Here is a 20,946-nt window from a genome sequence, read left to right as displayed (position 1 = left end):
GAGGAATACGATGTGGTGCAGCCCAGCTGGGAATGATGGTGTAACGGTTGTGCAACAAAATGATATTTTGTAATTAGAGTTATTGTGTTTAAAGTGATTTATGTTTAATGTAAAATGGCTGGCGAATATAAATATATAAAAGCACTGGGACAGGGAGGATTTGGGTAAGTGGAATGCATGATTTCAATAATAATAACTTGCATTGTTGAATTGTTATGCGTAAATATTATATTAATATTTTGATTCTGAGCGCAATTTCTATGTGGGCTTGCAAATCTTGTGAAATTATACCGTTATTTATCTGTGTGTCATATTTTTTTACCTAACAATAAATACTAAATTTTAAAGAAAAATCTTCTATGATTAGAGTAATTAAAATTTACATGACTAACCCAATGGAGTTTATGCTTTGTATTGGATTTCAAATCTTGCCAGGACTTTCTATAAAATTTACGTCTCTTGCTATATGCCTTGTGAGTTTAAAAGTGTTCACTCCTCACCTTACTGGAAAGGTCGTTCCGCTTCTAGGTCTACAATAGTCCTGGTTGTTAATTTATCTCGCAAGTCTATCCCATAGTTGCATACCATCTCTTCTTCTCTTTAATTTCTTGATGTATTGACGTACAAATTAGGTAGTATGTACGTTATAAATTACAAAAAGAGGATGAGAATCCATGAGCACTTGGAGTTTTTAACTGCCAGTAACAATCATTTACCATATTTCGCACCCATGTAGCAGCGAAAGGAGTAATTTGATATGGAAGGAGTTCATGTTTATGTTCGTATTGAGAAATACTATACAACCAATGTGAGGGATTGTCACTCACTAACTTCACCACCACTCTTGCGTCCTTCCCCTGAAACTTTCGCAAATTATTATGTGTTGGGGGTAACCTAACTCCAGTTTATTTTCCTCAAAAACATCAACCATTCTAGCCTCAATATTCCTCAACTTACGATGAATACAGAGTACGGTGTTGTTTACTCTATTATAGTTTCCTAACACACAAGCGTCCCCATTGTGTATCCTACCTAATGCATCCTCTAGACTCTCTTTCGTATTCTTGAATAAAACGTGCTCCTTACTTTCCGAGCCCTTATAGGAACTTGGGCAGCTGCAGTTTTTACATATGATGCAGTATTATCCATATGCTATGAGAAACTGTCCCTCTCCCATTCGACATGATCCTGTAGTCACAGCATACTTCAAGATTCATTCAATTTTCTTGCTATGGCATAATGCATAGAGAAGTGCGCGTAGGTTACGAGTGTATCATAGCATTCCTCTTATCGCGCTGTATAAGAGATTTTAAATTTATTTGATGGTTGACTGTGAAAGAATAATGTGGCTTCCTACATTGATTCACGCGGTGGTTGGCTTATGACACGTTTTAATGAGTACTTCGTTACAATGAGAAGTTGGCGGTGCATCACCTTGGCACCAACACGCTCACCAAGGCTGTCAATTAACCAAACTTCCCTAACAGGTTTGTCAGTCGTGAACACCGACTGCGCGAGATAATATATGGAACCGGACGCCACGTGCTGGAGCTAACCCGAATGTTAACAGTTCGCCGGGGTGAGGGCCGGGGTCCTTAGTTCTCAAATATTTTCTCCTTGTCAGGACACAGAGATTTTACTTACGTGCCTAAACTCAATACCCAGAAAAACTAAACCCACCCAGCGTAAACTACTCTAATAGAGACGTGAAGTCTCGAGGCGAGTTTATACCACCAAAAAATTTCTTCACAAAAATAGCTAAACTGTCAAACGGCCTAAAAAGAGAGGGGGCGAAATCACAAAGAAACTAACGCGCGAGGAGTCGACGGAGAAAGACTAGCCCTGAGTCGATTCTGGTATCTACGTGACGAGTGGCCCTTTTTCTTCATAGGGGGCTAGATGACAGGTGGCCCTGCGACGGCCCACCCCAACCGATATGTTCGCCCCCTGGTGCTTCAAGGATAATAGAAGGAACTCTATCTAAACCGGAAGACTGACGCTTTCCTGGGAAGGACTAGAGCAAAAACAAATGATTTCAAGTTTATAACTCAAATTATTATGTTATAATTTTTATTCTCCCTCCTTTTCGGTTTCTTTTTTTCTCAATTTGAAAAAGTTTCTCTTATAGTTGCATTAATTCTCTCATTTCGGTTCTTTGCTTCTCAAATTAATCGATCGAGTCTTGTGTCCAAGGTAGTATCAGCAATCCCCAAAAGTACGGCTCACGGGCACAAAAATCAATTTTTTAAGCCCACTAACAGTCCAAGCGATCCTTCAATCCGTAGCAAACAGCAACCGTTCCATCCTAAAGGATTTACGATTTGTGAGTTGAAAGCAACTAATGTCCAATAAAGCATTGGAAAAGGTCAAAAAGATAAGCTCAATACCGCGTACAGTCGCCCTAGCATGCCTTACGGACCAAAAAAATTTGGTTAGCAGGAAGTTGAATACCCTCGACTGGTTGGTGCAGTTCGTGAATTTACAAAAATCGACTCTCGCATTTTTACTCACGAAAGATTCTACTTGGTGCGTATGTACATAATTGCTGTCACACCTAATTATTTACTCCGGGGAACTCACAAAAACACTTTCACTCTAAACTTTTACGAATCGTCTTCAAAACACTAAGCCCACATTCCTAACCAAGCCTCTTCAAGGTCTCTATCGTTCTTCCTTCTCGCCAAGTTCATCACCCAAACCCCACTGCCATCCCCTTTTTCCATATCTCTCACTCCTCAAATTCCACGCTATGTTGCGCGGTGACAAGAATAAATTTTCTTTGCCGTGGCCGAAGTTCGAAGCGTCAATTTTGAAATTACAAATTTGAATTTTCAAACTTAGCATTATATAACAAACTTCAAAACTTCAAACTTAGCATTGATATAACAAACCACAGGTGCTTCACCGGCCCCATGACGAGAAAAAAAAACCTGGAGGAATCACCTGGAGTGGTCAGAGGCGTCTGAGCCCAGATTTTCGGTCGCCTTGGTATCAACTTCGTCTGTAACGATGGATCGCTGTGCCGCAGTTTGACCCCAAGGAACGCGTTGAATTGCGAGCTGCCTAGGAGTGTCCAGAGAACTAGCCCTTATGTCCTTTCCTTGGAACACTCCAACATTACTCCCACTATCATCTGTCAACCTGTAAAGATGGACGCTTAGCCGCTCCTTCTCTACACTGGGCTTAGGGCTTAGGAACTTTAGGTCAAATTTAGCGTTATAGTGTTTGTTAAAATCAATTTGGAGGGAGTTTCTCCGGAACACCCTGCCACCCACCTCAAACGTAAATGCTCGTGCCCTCAAGTTGTGGTGGTCAGCAACTCTCTGCAGCGTCAATTGCAACTTCTCCTGTACCTTCTGCTTTAGGAGCTATTAATAGGAGATATTCCGCAGATTTAAAATCGGGAACTTCAACGCTCATCGGGTAAGACGACCACCCAAATCACGTTGGCTCATTGGCCATTTAAGAAAAGCGTGATCAGTAATCCCATATACTACCTATCCATAAGAGTTTCTACTTTGGAATTTCTAGCACCATCCTACTCTAGCATCCGAGCAAACGAAGGGACCACCCATCGAATTCAGTTGGCGGGACCTCGAACTCATTGATATTCTGGTGGTTAAACAGTTAATCAAAACGCTCAACCCATCAAGTTCACAGTCTAGTTGGTTTTCTCAGGTTTGCTTCTTCCTGCTTGTGAAATTGCTTCTCCGCTTTAATATTGCTGCACTACCTGGCTCCGACTTTCCAAGGAACTCAAACCTAATATGTTTGTGACCGTACAAATGATAATGTTCCTCCAGTGGTTATGAAAGACAATTGTCAATGCTTCAGTTGCAAGTCATCGGTTAATTGTAGTTACTGCGGCATCAATTTTACCCTTGTAGGTGTGACAGAGGACTTTAATATATATCGCTTCAATGTTTAGTCTCACCTGATTATCAGAGTGGATTTGAGGGGGTGAGGGTTACTTACGATACGGTGGTCCGCATCTACATACAGTGACAGTAATAATGCCATTAAAAACTCAAACAAGTCGGGAAACCGGAAGCTGGACGCTTCAAGTATGAAATTCTTTGTGTATTTCTTTTATAAAAGCATGTCCCATTAGTACCTAGCACGTAATATATCCATATATTATGTGGAAATATCCAGTTTTGCATGATACGGACATTCAAAGCCTTGAATTTGCGTAGAAGCGACAAATTTGACCTATTATAACTTTGTTAATAATAGTGTGGCTTCCACCAAAATTGGTAGAATCATGCTCTATGTAATAGCCTACATTGCTGCAATGTAGCATTTCGTTATTCTAGGATGAACTTAAGAGGGGTTTTGCAGTTAATTATTAAAAATTATAGTAATATACTGTTATTAGCTTTATTTGAACAGGTATCGGTATGGATGGTATTTCGGAGCCTACGCGCAATATAGAGTCAGCCTCTGGATTTTTTTTTAATTTTTCGGTTGGGTATCTCTGAGCATGGGTCCGTGAAAGAAATGATCACAACCCTCCGCACTCCCAATCTTTCCAACAAATGTCAAAACTAAGACCGGCTTTGGAAAGTACTAACCGAGATCTTTCATTTGATATTCCACATGGCTACAGTTGGTGAAATAAAAATTTGCACCCCCCTCCCTTTTGCATGTATGGGGACCCCTCCTTAAAGTCAACATAGAATGATGTAATTCAATGTATGCATGAGCGTTCATAGTTCCCACCTTTCTACCGAATATGGTGTCAATAGCTAAAACCGTTTCTGAGGAAAATGCGTGTGACAGACAGACAGACGGACAGACAGACGGTAAACCGATTTTAATAAGGTTTCGCTTTACACAAAACCTTGAAAATGACTAGTTAATACTTCTTATGGAGAGATACATAAATATGCATCCTTCGCTAGGCAGTGGCATGGACTTGACTGAACGTTGGATATATTCGGCTGGAATTTTTCTCCATTATTCGAGAAGACATTCCTTCACGTATTCTTTTGTTCAAAATGGGAACTTCGTGAAGCCTATTATCGACACAATCCCGACGGTTCTCAATAATATTGCACTCCAAAGGATTGTGGATAAGTTTTGAGTAGCTTCGGACAGTTGACCGCTACCATATGCTTGTTTTTCACACTCACTGTTTTGGCATATCTTGAATGTTTGACCAATACTCAATTTCTCTGCGCTGACATGCACTTTTTTAAAAAAAATATCGATGTACATATTCGCATCCATATTCCCCTTCACGAATACCATATTATTCATACCGTCTGCCTCGTAACCATAGCACTTGCCACTTTACTGTGTTTGTAAGATTTTTTGGCTACAGTTTTGTGCTTAGTTTCCATTAAAGGAAAATACATTAAATTTAAACTCGTCGACAAAGAGTACATCATCCCAAAACGTTTAGTCTTCGAAAGAGTAGTTCTGAGCAAACTCAAATCGCTTTACTTGATTCACTTCATTAATATAAGTTTTATTCCATGTGATTCGTGAAACGCATGCCGGGGGAAATGCTATCCACATTTGTTTGCCAATCTCTTTCAAACCAGGTACTTCCAACGACTATTTCATGCAACACTGATAGTTCGATGATCCTCAAACCTTTGTCTTTGCAAGCTCAGGTGGAGATGAGAATCAAGTTTCTTGTTTAAATCTTCAATTACAATTTTAATGTCGTACCTAGGCAGGCTTCGACGGTTCGTTTCAATGCCCTTCTCCGATTCTCCAGCAGTCCAGGAGTCGGTATGAGAGCAAGATTGTGTTATCAGCATGCACGAAGTGTTTAAGGGAAAATGCCATGGTCCAATAAAACCCTTCATGTCCTTTAGGTTAACTTGCTGTGAGGATCTGAAATTTGCACACCGCTCTATAGTGATCCCAAAGATGTTAATGTGGTCAGTGCAATAGGATCCAGAGCAGGGCCAGCCTGTTTCCTGTCGATCAAGCTTTCGTTCTTTAACGCCGGACAATTTGTCCTATTTTGTTTAAGGATAGGGTCGTGCTGAAACAGTGCAATGGGATCCAGAGCAGGGCCAGCCTGTTTCCTGTCGATCAAGCTTTCGTTCTTTAACGCCGGACAATTTGTCCTATTTTGTTTAAGGATAGGGTCGTGCTGAAAACGCCATCTTCTTAGTGAGAAGCAACCCACTACTTCTTTGTAGTGTAGTGTTTGGATTGGTACCCACGATGGAGCATAAAACCTGGGAAACGCCTACTGAACCAACACGAACAGCTCTACTACCAAACCCTATCTCCACTTCCGCGTGGTGATCGCTGGGAGTTCTTTCTTCATGGAAAACTGCAAAAGGAGAAGGATGAAGGCGAGTCTTGCGCGCCTGAAAACGGGAGAAAATGTACCAACTGGCCCTCCAGGTTGGGGGTTGGGTAGGGCTGACAACCCTACACGGAAAACCAATGTTACGAAGCCACGGAAGGAGCCTCGGACAGGATGAATTTTACAACGACGAACCCGGCAACGGTTGTTACGCAGTTAACCGATACCCTGTCCCAATATAGAGCTGATGTAACAGCGTTACAAGAGATGCGATCGACAGAGACCAGTTTCCTGGAAAAGAGCCGTTTCACCGTATATTATAGCGACCATCCAGTAAACCATGTGCTCGGAGTAGGTTTCTTAGTCAGCCAAAAAACGAAACCTGCTGTTATCGGCTTTAAAAATATAAGCGAACAGCTATGCACTCTGCATTTGCGAAACAAGTTTAGAAATATAAGCCTCATAAACGTTCACGCCCCTACAGGCAAGATTGCAGAGTCGGAGAAGGATACCTTCTGCGAGGCAGTAAAACGAACTCTCGAAGCCTGTCCCAGATATGATATCAAAATCATACTTGGAAATTTCAACAGTCAAGTAGGGACGGAGCCCGTATTCCGGCGATACGTTGGGCTCCCATAGCTTACTTAGGGATACCAATGATAACGGACTGCGGATTATTGGGTTAGCCATATCGCACGAAAGTTATTGGAAGTACATAGTTTGTGCGGAAAGCGGTCCACAAACATACGTGGGCCTCTCCAAACGGGACCACTTTCAACCAATTTACCACGCCAACTGAAAACGACGGACAATTGCTGCCACTACCAAGCATAGAAGAAACAGTCCGATAAATTCATCGGCTTAAAAACCATAAGTCGCCAGGAGCCGATGGAATTATAGCCGAATTGGTTAAATATGGAGGCGACCAGTTACACCAAGTGGTTCATCAACTGATGCTCAAAGTATGGGACAGCGAATCAATGCCTAACGATTGGCAACGAGGCATTATCTGTCTCATACATAAAAAGGAAGATATCACACAGTGCAGCAATTATAGAGGTATCACGTTGCTGAGTACCATCTATAAGATATTCTCCGCTATCTTGCTAGGCCGGCTAGTCCCATACGCCTAAAACATCATTGACCCATACCAAAGAGGCTTCACTCCAGGCAAATCAGTAACAGATCAGATTTTCTCTCTGCGGCAAGCGATGGAAAAACTGTTGGAATATGGACATCAGTTGCACCATCTTTTCATCGCCTTTAAACCCGCCTATGACAGCATAGCCAGAGTTTTACCCTGTTTTACACGGCCATGAGAGAATTCGATATCCCAACGAAGTTGATAAGACTGACTACACTGACCCTGACCAATGTGCGAGGCCAGTCAAAAGCATCAGGATTATTCTCGAGACCATTCAACATCAACAACGGTCTAAGACAAGGGGACGCCCTACCCTATCCTCTTCAACCTGAGATGGAGCGATGGTGTAGGTCAAGACGCCAGATAACTTTTAAGAATATCGAATTGGTGGACCTCGGCGCAAAACCGGGATGTCTGGAGTTCCTTGTTAAAGCAGGCCTAGACCGGATACCGGGTGTTGCGCCGTTGATGATGCTGATGAATACACAATACGTTAAAAAGTCCTATTTTGGCTGAAGGTTTCGATCACATGACTGGTTCACGCCTGTACCTATGAAGCAGCGCAACCACTCTATCCTCAAAGAAAATAGGTGTCTACAATTAAACAAGTCAAGGTTGCAAACCTGGCGGTTCGATCAACACATTTATACCCTTATCGGGTTTTTGAATTTCTTTATATGAAGGCAACCACATCCGTGGACACTTTGGAAATTCTGATGTGCCTCTGCCCTGTGAAATCGTCAGACAACATACTTATTCTAAGTCGTCGCTCCTCTCTAGAGAACCTCTCCCTATCCAAAACATTTCATGCAATGCTATTATATAAGCTTTATGTTGGGGCAAGGTTTTGCGGAGCTATTTCCTTTTGTTGCCGGATCTGTCCTTGTATTTCCAGTCTAATAAAATGTTCCTTAGTGGCTTCGCAACAGACAGTTTTTCAGGGTAGAGCCGTCAACCTGACACCAATTCCCAACCTGAAGGTATTTCTCGTTAGATTAGCCTTCAGCCTCCGTTCGTCGCACCTCGTTAAGAGACACTCACAACGATTGTCATGCGGATATGGATACAGGATTAGCTTGCAACGCTTATGGTTTTGCTTCAGCACGTGTTCCAAGGTTTTTGTTGCATGCTGGATACCACTCCGGGACCTGTACTACCGTTGGACCACCATAGTTTTTGTTTTATTCGATTTTTGACCCTCTCGTCCTTTAAAACATGCAAATAAAAACCCCGCATCTTCCAATAAGAATTAAATATCGCATTAGCTTTATTAATATCGAAATCTATCGTTTACATGATTCATTTATAATTTACAATTATCGAGTAAGACTCTATAAGCTATTTTGTATCAGTCCTTTTTACGCAATCGTGAAGATATCAGTGTGTATCTGTTCCAATTCATAATGAATATAAAAATCATTTCAGGATAACTTGCTGCGGCTCAAGCCCAGTAAATAGTGTGTAAGGCTAACAACTAGTTTCAATATATATTTATGTACAATAATCACCCAAGTTGGCTCTAAGAAACGCTTCGTCCTTAGCTGTCCCAATATCACGTTTTTGACTCGTTTCACTTAATCATTCCGTTTCGTCCTTCTTTCCTCAATTTTCCCTAACAGTTCTCTTTAGTCATTTAGGATTGCAATGTGTCGTCATTAGTCCGAATGTTTACAAGAAAGTAGTTGGCTCCGTGCAATATCCGGATTTTGGCTTACTTTCAGGAGGACTTCCCGTTCTTTTTACTACCATTGGCCCTGACGGCTGGGATCTTCTTCCGCCGCTTCTCACCCGACCAGTCAGCATCGTCCTCGTCGTCGCTGAGATTCGATCCGAAATAACTGCCGTTTCCCTCCCTGGCACTTGCAATCCGCCGGCTCGCTATCCGGGACGAGTTCCTTCCCATTCCCATGCATTTTTCTAAATGAGGAGCGAATCGCGATGTGGACACCAATCGGTCGCAATTCGGACATGTACAATCGACGGACTTCTTGGCAGTGTTTGAACCGAAAACATCGAAATCCGGGGCTGCGTCCACGATATTGAAGGGCTTGCTGTCTTCCGGTTGACCTTCCACGGCCTCCGACATTCCAGTCTTTATGGTCTGATGCACTTCGAAGACCACACCCAAGATTGTTTCGTCCAAAAGCGACTGGAAGAGATAGTTGGCTGCCACTTCCACGTTGTTTGGATCTCGCATGTATTTATTGTACTCGGCCAGCAATTCAGACTCACTTGCGTATTCGAAATTGTGATCTGAGGAATTGTCAGCAGACGGCACGTCAGCCATGTCGGGGACTTTGTCACGGGTTAACCGACCGGAAACTAGAACTGCTCGCCTTAGTGGAAGTTGCCAAGCGCTAACCGGGTCGATTTTAACTCAGAAACTGGCGTAAAAAGTTTTTAATATCCAAAATTGCTAATGTTTGAGGTTACGTTACCCGGTACAACAAGACAAACTACTTTCCATTGTCATATGAATTAGAATTTCAGCACAATCAGCTGATTCTGACATGTGTTGTTCTCCTGTATGCAGCCCTTTGCCACTTCCAGCGATGACGTCAATGGTTTGGCCGTTACTGACGGTTACGAATGATATATGGGATCATTATTTTTTCTTAAAAAAAAGAGTGATTGCAAATGTATTTGGCCCAATTGAGTTCAATTTGGGTGTTCTTCCAGTCAGGGGGTGTGAGCATCCTTAACAGAAGCGTTCCACAAATATTGAGCATATTGATTGCAAAAATGTATGTGGTTTGCGGCGACTAGGGGTTATAAGGGGTGAAATAATGGTACAAGGTCTTGGGGAAAAATCTCGTTTTTTGCGTGTAACTTCATAACGGTAAAGTCCTGTGAGCTCAAATTGAGTATGTAAAATGCCTATCGTTTGATACCATACTCGGCTGAATACAGTATTGCATGAGGACTTAAAGGATATTTTTCCGAATTTTTACATTTATCGTTACAGTTGGTTAATGCTTAATTCCACATCCTTAAAAAATTGTCAGTTCATTGCACTAAGGTACCCTATAGGCTCCTAAAATTTATTCGTGGTGTGTCCTTGTTTAAGGATTTGGTAACCGCGAGAAGTTACTCAAAGAAAAACATTTTTTCCATATCCTGTAAAAGATGGAAGAGGTGTTCATGAATTTTCAATAAAAGAAGGAGAATATGGCGTCCGTGGTGCCAGATGGGACGACCAGTTTAGAATATTTTTATTATTATTTTATTTTTAAAATTCACTGATTACAGAAATCTGCAGAAAAGAAATCAGCACAGTTTGAGCGGAATTTTGTAATGCATTAATAAAATTCACTTCGTTATGACTTGAACATGTGTTTCTTCTTCTTTTTCTTTCGCCTTTGTTCCGTTCACAAGCGGGGTCGGCTCGTCGTGATCGGTTTCGCCATTTGGCTCTATCAAAAGCCTGATCCAGCATATCAAGCTACCGTTGTTTCGGTCTACATTTTGTTCGTTTGCCATCGACTTCAATGTTCAGACCAGTCTTGGCAAGTGAATTCTCTTTAGCACGAATTGCGTGACCATACCATCGAAGGCGCCTCTCTCGTAATTTTTGCACGATCGGTGCAAACCCATAACGATCGCCGATATCCTCATTTCGGATGTGATCAAAACGTGTCACGCCACTAGTCCAACGTAACATTTTCGTATCCATTACCGGACGCAGTTCATAGTCTTTTATAGTCGGTCAACTAAAGCCATTGAGGGCGACAGGGTGAACGACATTGAGGAAAATTTTAGATTTGAGACGTTCGTTGATACGTTGATCACACAGAACACCAGTTATGAAACGTCACTTCATCCCGGTTGGGCTAACGGGTGAAGCAATTTCATAACGCAGTTCTCCATTGGCTGATAGCGTTGATCCGAGGTATTTAAATCGGTCAGTTTTGGGCAGATCACTGCTACTGACAGTGATTGTGCCTGTTTCATGGGGATCGGTCGTCAAAAATTCAGTTTTGTTTAGATTTAATCTGAGACCGTGTTGCATGAGGCGATCATTCCATTTTTGGACAAGTTGCTCGAAATCATTTTTGCTATCAGATGCTAGGAAAACATCATCTGCATAAAGCAGTGCGTAGGGCGCTGGACATTGGATATCCCGTGAGACAATGTCCTTAACAAGAACAAAGAGGATTGGTGAGAGGACGCTTCCTTGATGAGCACCAACAGAGACACGAAGTGGTTTTGATAGACCCGCCATACTTCGAACTTTTCTTTTCGGATCGTGGTAGAGCAATTGAACCCATCGCACGATTACTTCTGGCACTAAGTGTTGTCGTAAAGCATACCAGATGAGTTCGTGTGATACACGGTCAAACGCTTTATCTAGATCCAGAAATGCAATGTAATGAGGGCGATGCTTCTCGCGGTGTTTTTATATTTTGCAAAAAGGATCGATGCAACTTTTAAAGGTATTATTATTAGAATCGATTCGGTGTCTTTTTTTTAAGGAGGCGGAAACTTCAAAAGACTATGGCCTGGGCACGCCAGAGTGTGGGATTTTTACGCAGCTTCCTCATTTCTTCTGCTTTTCACAGTTTATCCTGGATTATTATGATCATGGAATTGATCGCATTCCAGTTTCCTGATAAGCTACTATTCTCCGGACAAAATTTTCCAGTGATAGCACTCTAGGTGAGTTTCCTCTAGGTTCCTCCTTTCTTCCATGAACCTAGAACATTGGAAGAATATGTGCGTTTGGTCCTCTGGGATCCCATCGCAGTTTGGACAATTAGAGGTGGTTTCCAATTTGGTGAGAAACTGGGTAAGATTATAATTGATCTCCCCATGCTTTCTCCCCAACCACTCCCCGATGGAAGAGGTCAACCTGTAAGTCCAAAGCACCTTTTCTGACTGGTCCCATCGCTGTTGCATTCTTCTTATGGATCTTTCCCTTTCGACGTTTTTCACCTGCGATAAGGGAGGGATGGACCTGGTGTTATAAATGTTCATCATTTCGGTTGTCAGGATGTCAATCGGCATCATTCCCGAGATGACGAACGCTGCATCGTCTGGGACGGTGAAGGCAGAACACACACGTACGGCTGTTCTTCTGTAAACCGTACTCAGTTTATGTGCATTTCCTAAAACCTACGGCGCTTTCCCCAAACTGAGACTGCATACAGCATGATAGAACTCACCACCCTGACTATGAACGGCCTGCAAGTATGACACGGTACTCCTAGGTTCGGCATCATCCTTGCCAGAGCCATACTAGTGGTGGATGCTTTTTTAGTTTTCCGTCTATCATCGCCCCCAAGTATTTGATCGCCGGCTTGAAAGTGATGATACGATTCCCGATTCTAATGCAGGCGTAATTTCTTTTGCGACGCTTAGTGATGAGGGCCGCTTTCGTCTTTTCTTCCGTGAGTGCCAGTCCAGCACTGTCTAACCAAGCCTTAACAACACTGATTGCTTCACTTGAGTACAACTCAGAATCCTGAAGATGCTTTGCGACCAAAACCAGTGCTATATCATCGACGTAACCCACCACCTTGCCCTCCTCCGGAACCGGAAGGTTAAGTACATCATTATACATGATGTTCCACAGTAGTGGGCCTAGTAGAGCGCTCTATGGGGCACCCGCGGAGACAACGTAGGGTGTCCGCTCTTGCAAGTAGCTATCGATAATAGCGGCGAGGTAGGTGGGAACGTCAATCGTCGCCAGAGACTTTCGTATAAGGTTCCAATTGGCCGAGTTGAGTGCATTCCTCACATCCAGTGAATTGCATTTTCGTCCAAGCCAGTAACCATTTTGATGGAATCAATGGTTGATCTGGCTTTACGGAACCCATACTGCCTATCTGGGAGTACTCTATTATAAATAACCCGCTCCAACATTTTGCCCACAGTGTCTAGAAGACATATGGGTCTATAGGAGGGCGGTTCCCCTGGAGGTTTGCCAGCCTTAGGCAGAAGCACCAGTTTCTGCCACTTCCATGGCACAGGAAAGATACCCTCGGACATACACGTTTCGAACAGCTCCACGAACATATCCGGTCTACGTTTGCCGGCAAGTTTGAGGGCCTTATTCGGTATATCGTTCAGACCCGGGACTTTGCTTTCGCCTATTCGACTGTAGATCTCAAGCAGCTCGTCCCTGGTGACTGGTGGAATCGGCGTCACATTCAGGGAACGCTGGAAGGTGTCAGTACTCCCCTCTTGCTGGGGAAATAATCCTTGGATTATTTCCAACAAGAGCATAGGGCACGTCACGTCCTGTCACGATTTTATAGATGCTACTCCACGGATTTATGTCCGCTTCCAAACAGAGCTCTTTAAAACTTTCCCTCTTACTCCGCTGGATGTCGAGCTTGAGGTTCTTACGAGCTTCCCGATAGGCATGCTCCTTTTGCTCATGATCGATCCTACCTATTGTGCTCTGAGCCGTTCGTCTGACTCTGTGGCAAATCGATCGAAGGCTTCGTACCATTTTCACCCCGGGTCCGGATTTCTTTCATGCGGTCTGCCTGTAGTGGATGGAGTTTGCATCACTACTCCACATATTCTTCACCAGCTACGAGGAAGGTTTCAACGGCATCAACAGGGGATGGACTCTTGTAATGCCGAACGCCTGTATTTAAGAAAACTGTATATAGAAGATCCAAAGAAAAATTATTGTGCACCTTCAACCGAGATGGTAATTACGGGAGAAAATTCCGCGCAAAAGATCCGGTGTTTGTATTATGTATGTGATGCAGTGCATTGGAGTGCGTGGTTGCATACATGTGGCATTGCACAGCGTCTGCGTTATAGCCTTGTGGATGTCAGTCATTTTCTTGATGTCTAGAGCCGCTATTGTTGTTGAGATCTTCTGCTTCGAGAGCAATTACGCCAATATTCAACGATATCCTATCCATTACCATTGCACATTGGCGCCTGTGACTATAGGAACGCTCCTTTATATAAATTCGCAAACATATTATTAGTGCGAATCAGAAAAAAATTCGCTGAACAAATTTAGTTCCAAGCCAGCGAAGGCAGAACTTAATTTTTTTATTGAGCCCGCCATCCATGATGGTGGACCGGATCAATTAGAGGTGCAAGCAACGCCCAGTAACCACTTCGTTCACGCTGCTCCCAAGGCAGAGGTGAGGGAGCGTCTGATGAGTTGCCTCTGTTCTTCGCAAGTCGTTTCTCCTTTGAAAGATGTTAGGTACTATCCCAAATCAGAGGAGTCCGTGGACTACAAACAATAGGAGTAACCTGCTCCCCAATTTGTCCAGTCCGCCATCAAGTGGATGGACTCAGGACTCCCTCAATCTTCAAACAAAAAATTCAATCTCGAGACGGTTAATCAAGAAAACTTCAAATAAGTCCAGAAAATGCTTGATTGAATGCTGAAGGTATGTGAGATAGTAGAGAAGGTATCATACATCCTTTTACACGAACATTTGGGAAAAACTGTTGCCGCATTTGCTTACAGTCACTAATAAGCCACAATTCGTCGATGATTCAAAGCAAAAAATATGTAGAAATATTAAAGAAACTTTTGGACTCCTTGTATCCCTCTTCAAGGAAATTGTGTTGAAGAAGAATACATTTAAATGTTAAGCAAAGAAATTGTTTTTCTTCCCTTTTTAAATCATATAGTATAGACTCGATTAGAAATTGTTTCTTTTTTTCAGCCAAGCCTACCTCTACCAGGATAAAAACAATCAACAAGTGTGTATCAAGAAAATAGCTAAAACTGCTGCAATTTATGATGCGGTAAGTATTCAAAACAATATCATCTGCTGAAATTGACCTCAATTTTAATATTCTGTTCCAGGTCAAAAGCGAAGTTTACATTCTCTCACAGCTGAAACATCCACGAATCATAAAATTTATTGAGGTTTTCATATCAAACTCTTCAATTCACATCGTGATGGAGTACGCCTCCCAAGGATCACTAGGCGATTATTTACGACGGCGCACTAGTCCTTTGACAACAACGGTTCGCGTTTTGTTCTGGATTTATAGTTTATCATTCATAACCCAAAGTCTCTTTCAGAATGTATTGAATATTTTCATGGATATCCTGATGGGGCTGGAATATTTGCATATTAAGCATGTTATACATCGCGATCTGAAACCAGCGAATTTGTTGATGAGTACCCACAATCGAATCAAAATATGTGATTTTGGAATTTCAGCTGTCGCTAGGAAGTGAGTGAGAGAAGATCTATTAGGTCATGATACCATATTAGTCTTTCCTGTTATCGATCATGTATTTTAATATATATTGGCCAGAGGAAAAAAGTAATCTATAGATAATGGCGCATATCCTCATCATCATCATCAACGGCGCAATAACCGGCATCCAGTCAAGCCTTGTCTTACTAAGGAGCTCCAGGCATCCCGGTTTTGTACCGAGATCCACCAATTCAATATCCCTAAAAGTTGTCTAGTGTCCTAGTCCCTGGATCATCCTCACCCATTGCGGATTAAGTGACCCACCCAACGTAACCTATTGAACCGGACTTTATCCAGAATCAGGCGGTCGTGGTATTGTTCAGAAATTTCATATCCTCAAATAATGCTTAAAGTTGAATTGACTGCGTTATCTGATTATCAAATCGACAAAAGGATAATCATAAAGTCGTCCGCAAATAGAAAGCAAGAAGGAAAATAAAAATGAAAATTAAGTTGATCACGGATAAAGTTCTAAGGAACAGTTGATTGGGTAGAAAAAAAGTCGAAAAATACCTTATCGGGGATGAAAATCAAGCTGATACAAACGGTGAAGTATTTAGCGGCGTGGACGATTTATATCTAGAAATAATATCAGAAATCCTACAGATTTCTCTGGTGCTGTAGAACTTGCGATTGGTGAGATCTGGGGACTTTCACGTCAACAAAATCATTGTATGTAAAATGTTACCCATCAATAGTAAGCCCATTTTGATATATGCATGCATCGTCTCGTAGCCGAGATTGAACTTTGCTAATAGCAGGAAGGCTGCTTAAGTACTAATGGAGCGATGAATATCACCTTGGACGTTTGTTTTACACAAAACCTTAAAAAGGCGGCTATATCGCGCGTGAGGAACCTTAAATCTCCGGCAAAAAGTGCCGCGATTGAAAGGAAGGATCCACGACGGATCACATCCTCGATCACTGTTTCCCACTGAGTTTCCCACCCTTTCTTGACATCCTCAAGCCATTACTTTCACTCACCGTGCTTATTAATGAAGAAACAATCGAGTTGCTCCCTGTTGCAGAGAATTAGATAATAAAGCAAACAAAAGGGATAGCGAGAATTCAATCTTCTTCGCCTGGAGTCGGAGAATAAAGTGAAGATGAATCATTGAGGACGGAACGGTACAGCATACAGCCGACTACCTCCGTATTCCATCAAAGATTCATCTTACTCATCACTTCAGCCTTACGAAGAAGAAAGAATATTAACTTTTCCAAAATCTGAAACGAAGCGATAGCCGTTTCACATAAAGGTAGGGAAAGGAACTCCTCAGAAGCTTGGACGGTAATACGTTTCAGCATATAGCCGCAAAGGCCCGTACATTCAGAGACTTCTGGAACGGAATCACCTACGAGACGTTAGGTTTTAAAGACAAAAACACAACAAACGACCAGCTCAGTCGATAGAGCATGAGATTCTTAACCTCTTAGGTGGCATTTAACCATAATAACTAACATGGGATTGCGATGTTCAAAAGACCATCAGGAGTGACCGAGGACGACCTAGACGGAAGAGTTATCCTAAAACCCTAAAAAAAAATGAAGGGAATGAAGGAGATTTCTTCGAGCACTTCGATCCCTGACGTGTGATTCTACAAAAATTCACATGTCGTTGCGCTCCTCTCCCTCGGACACCACCTTGTCGTGGTGGGGGAGCCTGTGGTAGTTTACTGCTAGACTAGGGGTGTCCACAAATACATGAAGATGGAAACAAAGGTTTGTAACTTTACAAGTGGTAAGAAGTCACAGACTTCGAATCCACCCGCGACTTTGAGAAATCAGGTCGTGGCCAAGGAACGGATATTGGAGGTCTCACCAGATTCATGCTCCCCCACGGAGAAATCTGTGGAAAATAGCCGCAAAGGAGAAGGGACTACAGGTTTGCTTGTCATAACTTTCTCCTCCGGATCTACCAGGAAAAGCGGAAGAAAGGGAAGGTAGTGATGTGGACGCAACTGGTCTGGTTCCGGTATGTGGAAAGCCGGACACCGTGAACCTGGGTGGTCTCTCAGTCGACGAAAATGGAAGGTACGGCGAAAGAAGGCGAAGCTTCTTGGGAATGAGGACATGGTCGTTGCTACACCACCAAGAAAGCGGAATTTTCGGCGGAAGCTGAGGAGAAGCTGGTAACCCGGATGAGATTCACACTGAGCGCAGCAGACTTTTCAGTTAGCAGCTGTTTTCATTTAGACTACATTTATGTCTACACACATAAGAGTTAGTCAAATTAACCTGCAGCATTCCATAGCCTCTTCCTATCTACTGGCGGCAAGGCTGGCAAAGTTGCAGGACTGCCCTTATATATTTCTGGTTCAAGAGCCATGGGTTGGGTTTGGCAAAATCTATAGTATTGGATCAGTAAAATGGACTGGGATCTTCTTCGGTCAGAGGAACTCTAGACCGAGGACTGTTAGAAGCAACCATGCTGAGACAATTCTGTTCCCAGGACCTTGTTGCGGTTAACTTACAATACCAGGTTAATGGTACGAGAAGAAACGTCACAGTTGCCTCTAGTTACTTGCCATGATTCTTTGTGTCCTCCGCCGATGCAAGAACTAAGGGATCTGGAAGTATATGCAGAATCAAACGGCCTTGAACTCTTAACAGGTTGTGATGCGAACCCTTGGCATATTTTTTGGGGCAGTAGCAACTGCAATCCTAGAGGAGAGAAGATTTTATCAAATTAGCTGGTCTGATGATCGCGAATGTGAGGGATTGAAGTGTTCGAAAAACCCCCCCTTTCCCGAGTCTGGCTAGCACAGAGGCGTGCAAGAAGAAACACTTCGATGCAGCTTCAATATTTGCGGGCAGACCTTCACGGTAAATTTCGCCTGATGTGGGTGCTAGGGTAATCGAACATCGCTGGAGGAGGTCGACAGGCTGACTCGCCATGGTGGAACCAGACTCAACATTTGACATCAGGCCACCTACTGTCAAGTGTGCTCTGAAGGGTAATGTTGCAAGGCTTCGCGCAGTCGAATGGAGAAATTAGAGTTCTTTGTGAAAGAACCCGTGCCTTGTTATTGTTCCTTTAGAAGTGAAACGTGAAAACCCTGGTAGGGCTTTTAACCGGGCGTTATTTCTTAACTTACTAAATAGAAGCAATTGGGTTGGTCTCGGCAATATGTAGCCAACGTGAGAAAGGGAAGGAGACTGCCTTGCACTTCATGTGCACTGCCCAGCCTCTTCAGACTCCATGCGAAGATACCACGTTAAGGTTTTCTTCAACAAGTTATCTGCGCACTCTCTTTCTTTGAAAGATTTTCTCAGATTCACTAAAGCGTGCATATGCCGCGGGTGGAGTTGAATAGGCGATTTTAGAGGACAGTACAATGACCTGACAAAAAACCAAAGTATTTGGTGCTGCCGTTCCCCCCACCAAATTAGACTAAAATATGTTAAACCTTAAGAACACTGTCGATTTCCTATATATCAGGCGGGGTTTTTCTAGGGGTCAGTTTGAGGGAAGGGGACTAAACAAAGAAAGTGATTATTAGGAAGGAACCAGGAAGTAGAAAGGAAGTCCCTGAAGCCTAACAAGGCTAAATATGAAGGTGTAGTATAAATATGATATATTCTCATTTGACGACGGTACCCAACCTACTCAAAACTGTGCCAGCGATTGCGTCTTCTCCATTGAAATTTTGTTTTAATTTGAAAGTGTGCTCATATATATTCAAATGTAAAGATTATTATCTGTTAGATTACCCAACAGCAAATCACCAGTTGGAACTGTTCACTACATTGCACCCGAGATATTGTTCGGTAACAGTTATGACTATCAAGCAGATATTTGGTCCTTAGGATGCATCTTGCATGAGCTTTGCACTATGAAAACGCCTTTCTGGCATACACGAGTGAGTATTTTTCCATTTATTGGGTTTCTCGATGGAGCATTGGCTAAATTGGAAAGTTCAATGAAAATGAGTTATTGTTGTTACTGGATTTAAAAATTATATTCAATTAACAGAATATTGCCACAATTACTGTTCATCTTTTAGACATTAAGAGTAGGTGGCTTCCAAATCATATTATCGTATGAAGGCCAATATACCGACTCTCCTGCAAAAATGAAATTTACATGGTTGTGTCGATGTTCCACGGGACTGCGATATTCGATCCTAAACCTTTTCTATCTCTTTTAAAATGTTTATTTATTTAGGATGTATCAACTATAACTCATATAATACTTAAGTCTCCTGTGCCGTTCTGGAATTGCCAAAATATTACAGGATCATACGAACTTAGACAACTTTGTGAACGTATCTTAACTTTCGACCCAAAAAAGAGGATAACTTTGCCACAAATTATTCGCAGCCCAGTTATATTGCCGCATTATTATAAGTTGTATTTCGACTACTATCATGAGAATTCTTTGTAAGAATAATTTTAAGTCCTTGTGCTTGTTTTTACTATTTTAAAGTTTGATTATTTCATGTTGTTTGTTAATGTGCATGTTTTTTTATCCATTTAATGATTTTTGACTTATACCTATTGACTTTTAATTGAAAAGTGGGAATAAATATATGATGGGGCTAGTCCCTTTACGGAAACTCATTTATTTATTTATTATTTCCGAGTTATCACAATCTCGGCAGATGCCGGATTTTACTTAATACTAGCACTAAGTGCCAAGCATTTAGGCTCGGACAATCCTACATATTTAAAAACTACTAACAATCGGAGAATCCGTCGAGAACTCCCCGCAACATTGAGCACGTATGCAAAATAGTGTACTTCTACATGGTTTGAACCAGACTGTGCGAAAGTCCCAGGACATCAAGGGAGGGATTTAGGTACAATACCTGCAGCTGACAATATTATGGGAACTACAACCACCCGCTCGAGACGACAAATTTCTTTGATTTCCCGAGCCAATGGCTCATAGTTCACCTTCTTCTCCACGTATTTTTGTTCAATGTTGCTATTATCGGGGATAGCAACATCAATAATATACGCGGAGCGTCTCGTCTTGTCAACTAACAGTACGTCAGGCTTGTTATGTGTAGTATAGCGATCAGTCAGGACTTGCCGATCCCAATACATGCTGTAAGCAGAACTATCAAATACTGCTTGCGGCTCATATTGGTAAACCGGACGTGTTCCCGTGATGAGCCCATGCTTGTATGCAAGGTTTTGATGGATAACCTTACATACAGCATTATGCCTGGTGATGTATTGCACCGGCGCCATAACAGTACAGCCAGAAATGAGATGGTCCAACGTCTCTAACGCCGAACCACACATTCTGCACTGGTCGCTCTCCACCCGCTCTTTCATGATTAGCTTCTTATAAGCTCGGGCGGTGACCACACCATCCTGAACT

At 42.4% G+C, this 20,946-nt stretch overlaps 2 protein-coding genes across 2 annotated transcripts; one reads left to right on the top strand and one right to left on the bottom strand.

The window, feature by feature from the left end:
* The first annotated feature begins 6 nt into the window (after positions 1 to 6).
* LOC119646542 (serine/threonine-protein kinase nekl-2) lies at positions 7 to 20,125 on the top strand. The gene is made up of 6 exons (XM_038047014.1): positions 7 to 164; positions 15,068 to 15,149; positions 15,211 to 15,375; positions 15,433 to 15,587; positions 19,324 to 19,477; positions 19,783 to 20,125. Exons 1-6 carry the CDS (start codon positions 115 to 117, stop codon positions 19,999 to 20,001), a joined length of 825 nt encoding a protein of 274 aa, XP_037902942.1. The 5' UTR covers positions 7 to 114; the 3' UTR covers positions 20,002 to 20,125.
* Positions 8,662 to 9,900, bottom strand: LOC119646543 (SAGA-associated factor 11 homolog). The gene has a single exon (XM_038047015.1). It carries the CDS (start codon positions 9,703 to 9,705, stop codon positions 9,136 to 9,138), a length of 570 nt encoding a protein of 189 aa, XP_037902943.1. The 5' UTR covers positions 9,706 to 9,900; the 3' UTR covers positions 8,662 to 9,135.
* Positions 20,126 to 20,946: the final 821 nt, after the last annotated feature.

Source organism: Hermetia illucens, chromosome 1, assembly GCF_905115235.1.
Source record: "Hermetia illucens chromosome 1, iHerIll2.2.curated.20191125, whole genome shotgun sequence".
NCBI classification, from domain to species: Eukaryota; Metazoa; Arthropoda; class Insecta; order Diptera; family Stratiomyidae; genus Hermetia; species Hermetia illucens.
Note: the sequence above shows the minus strand (reverse complement) of the source record. Positions and strands in the feature narration are given on the sequence as shown.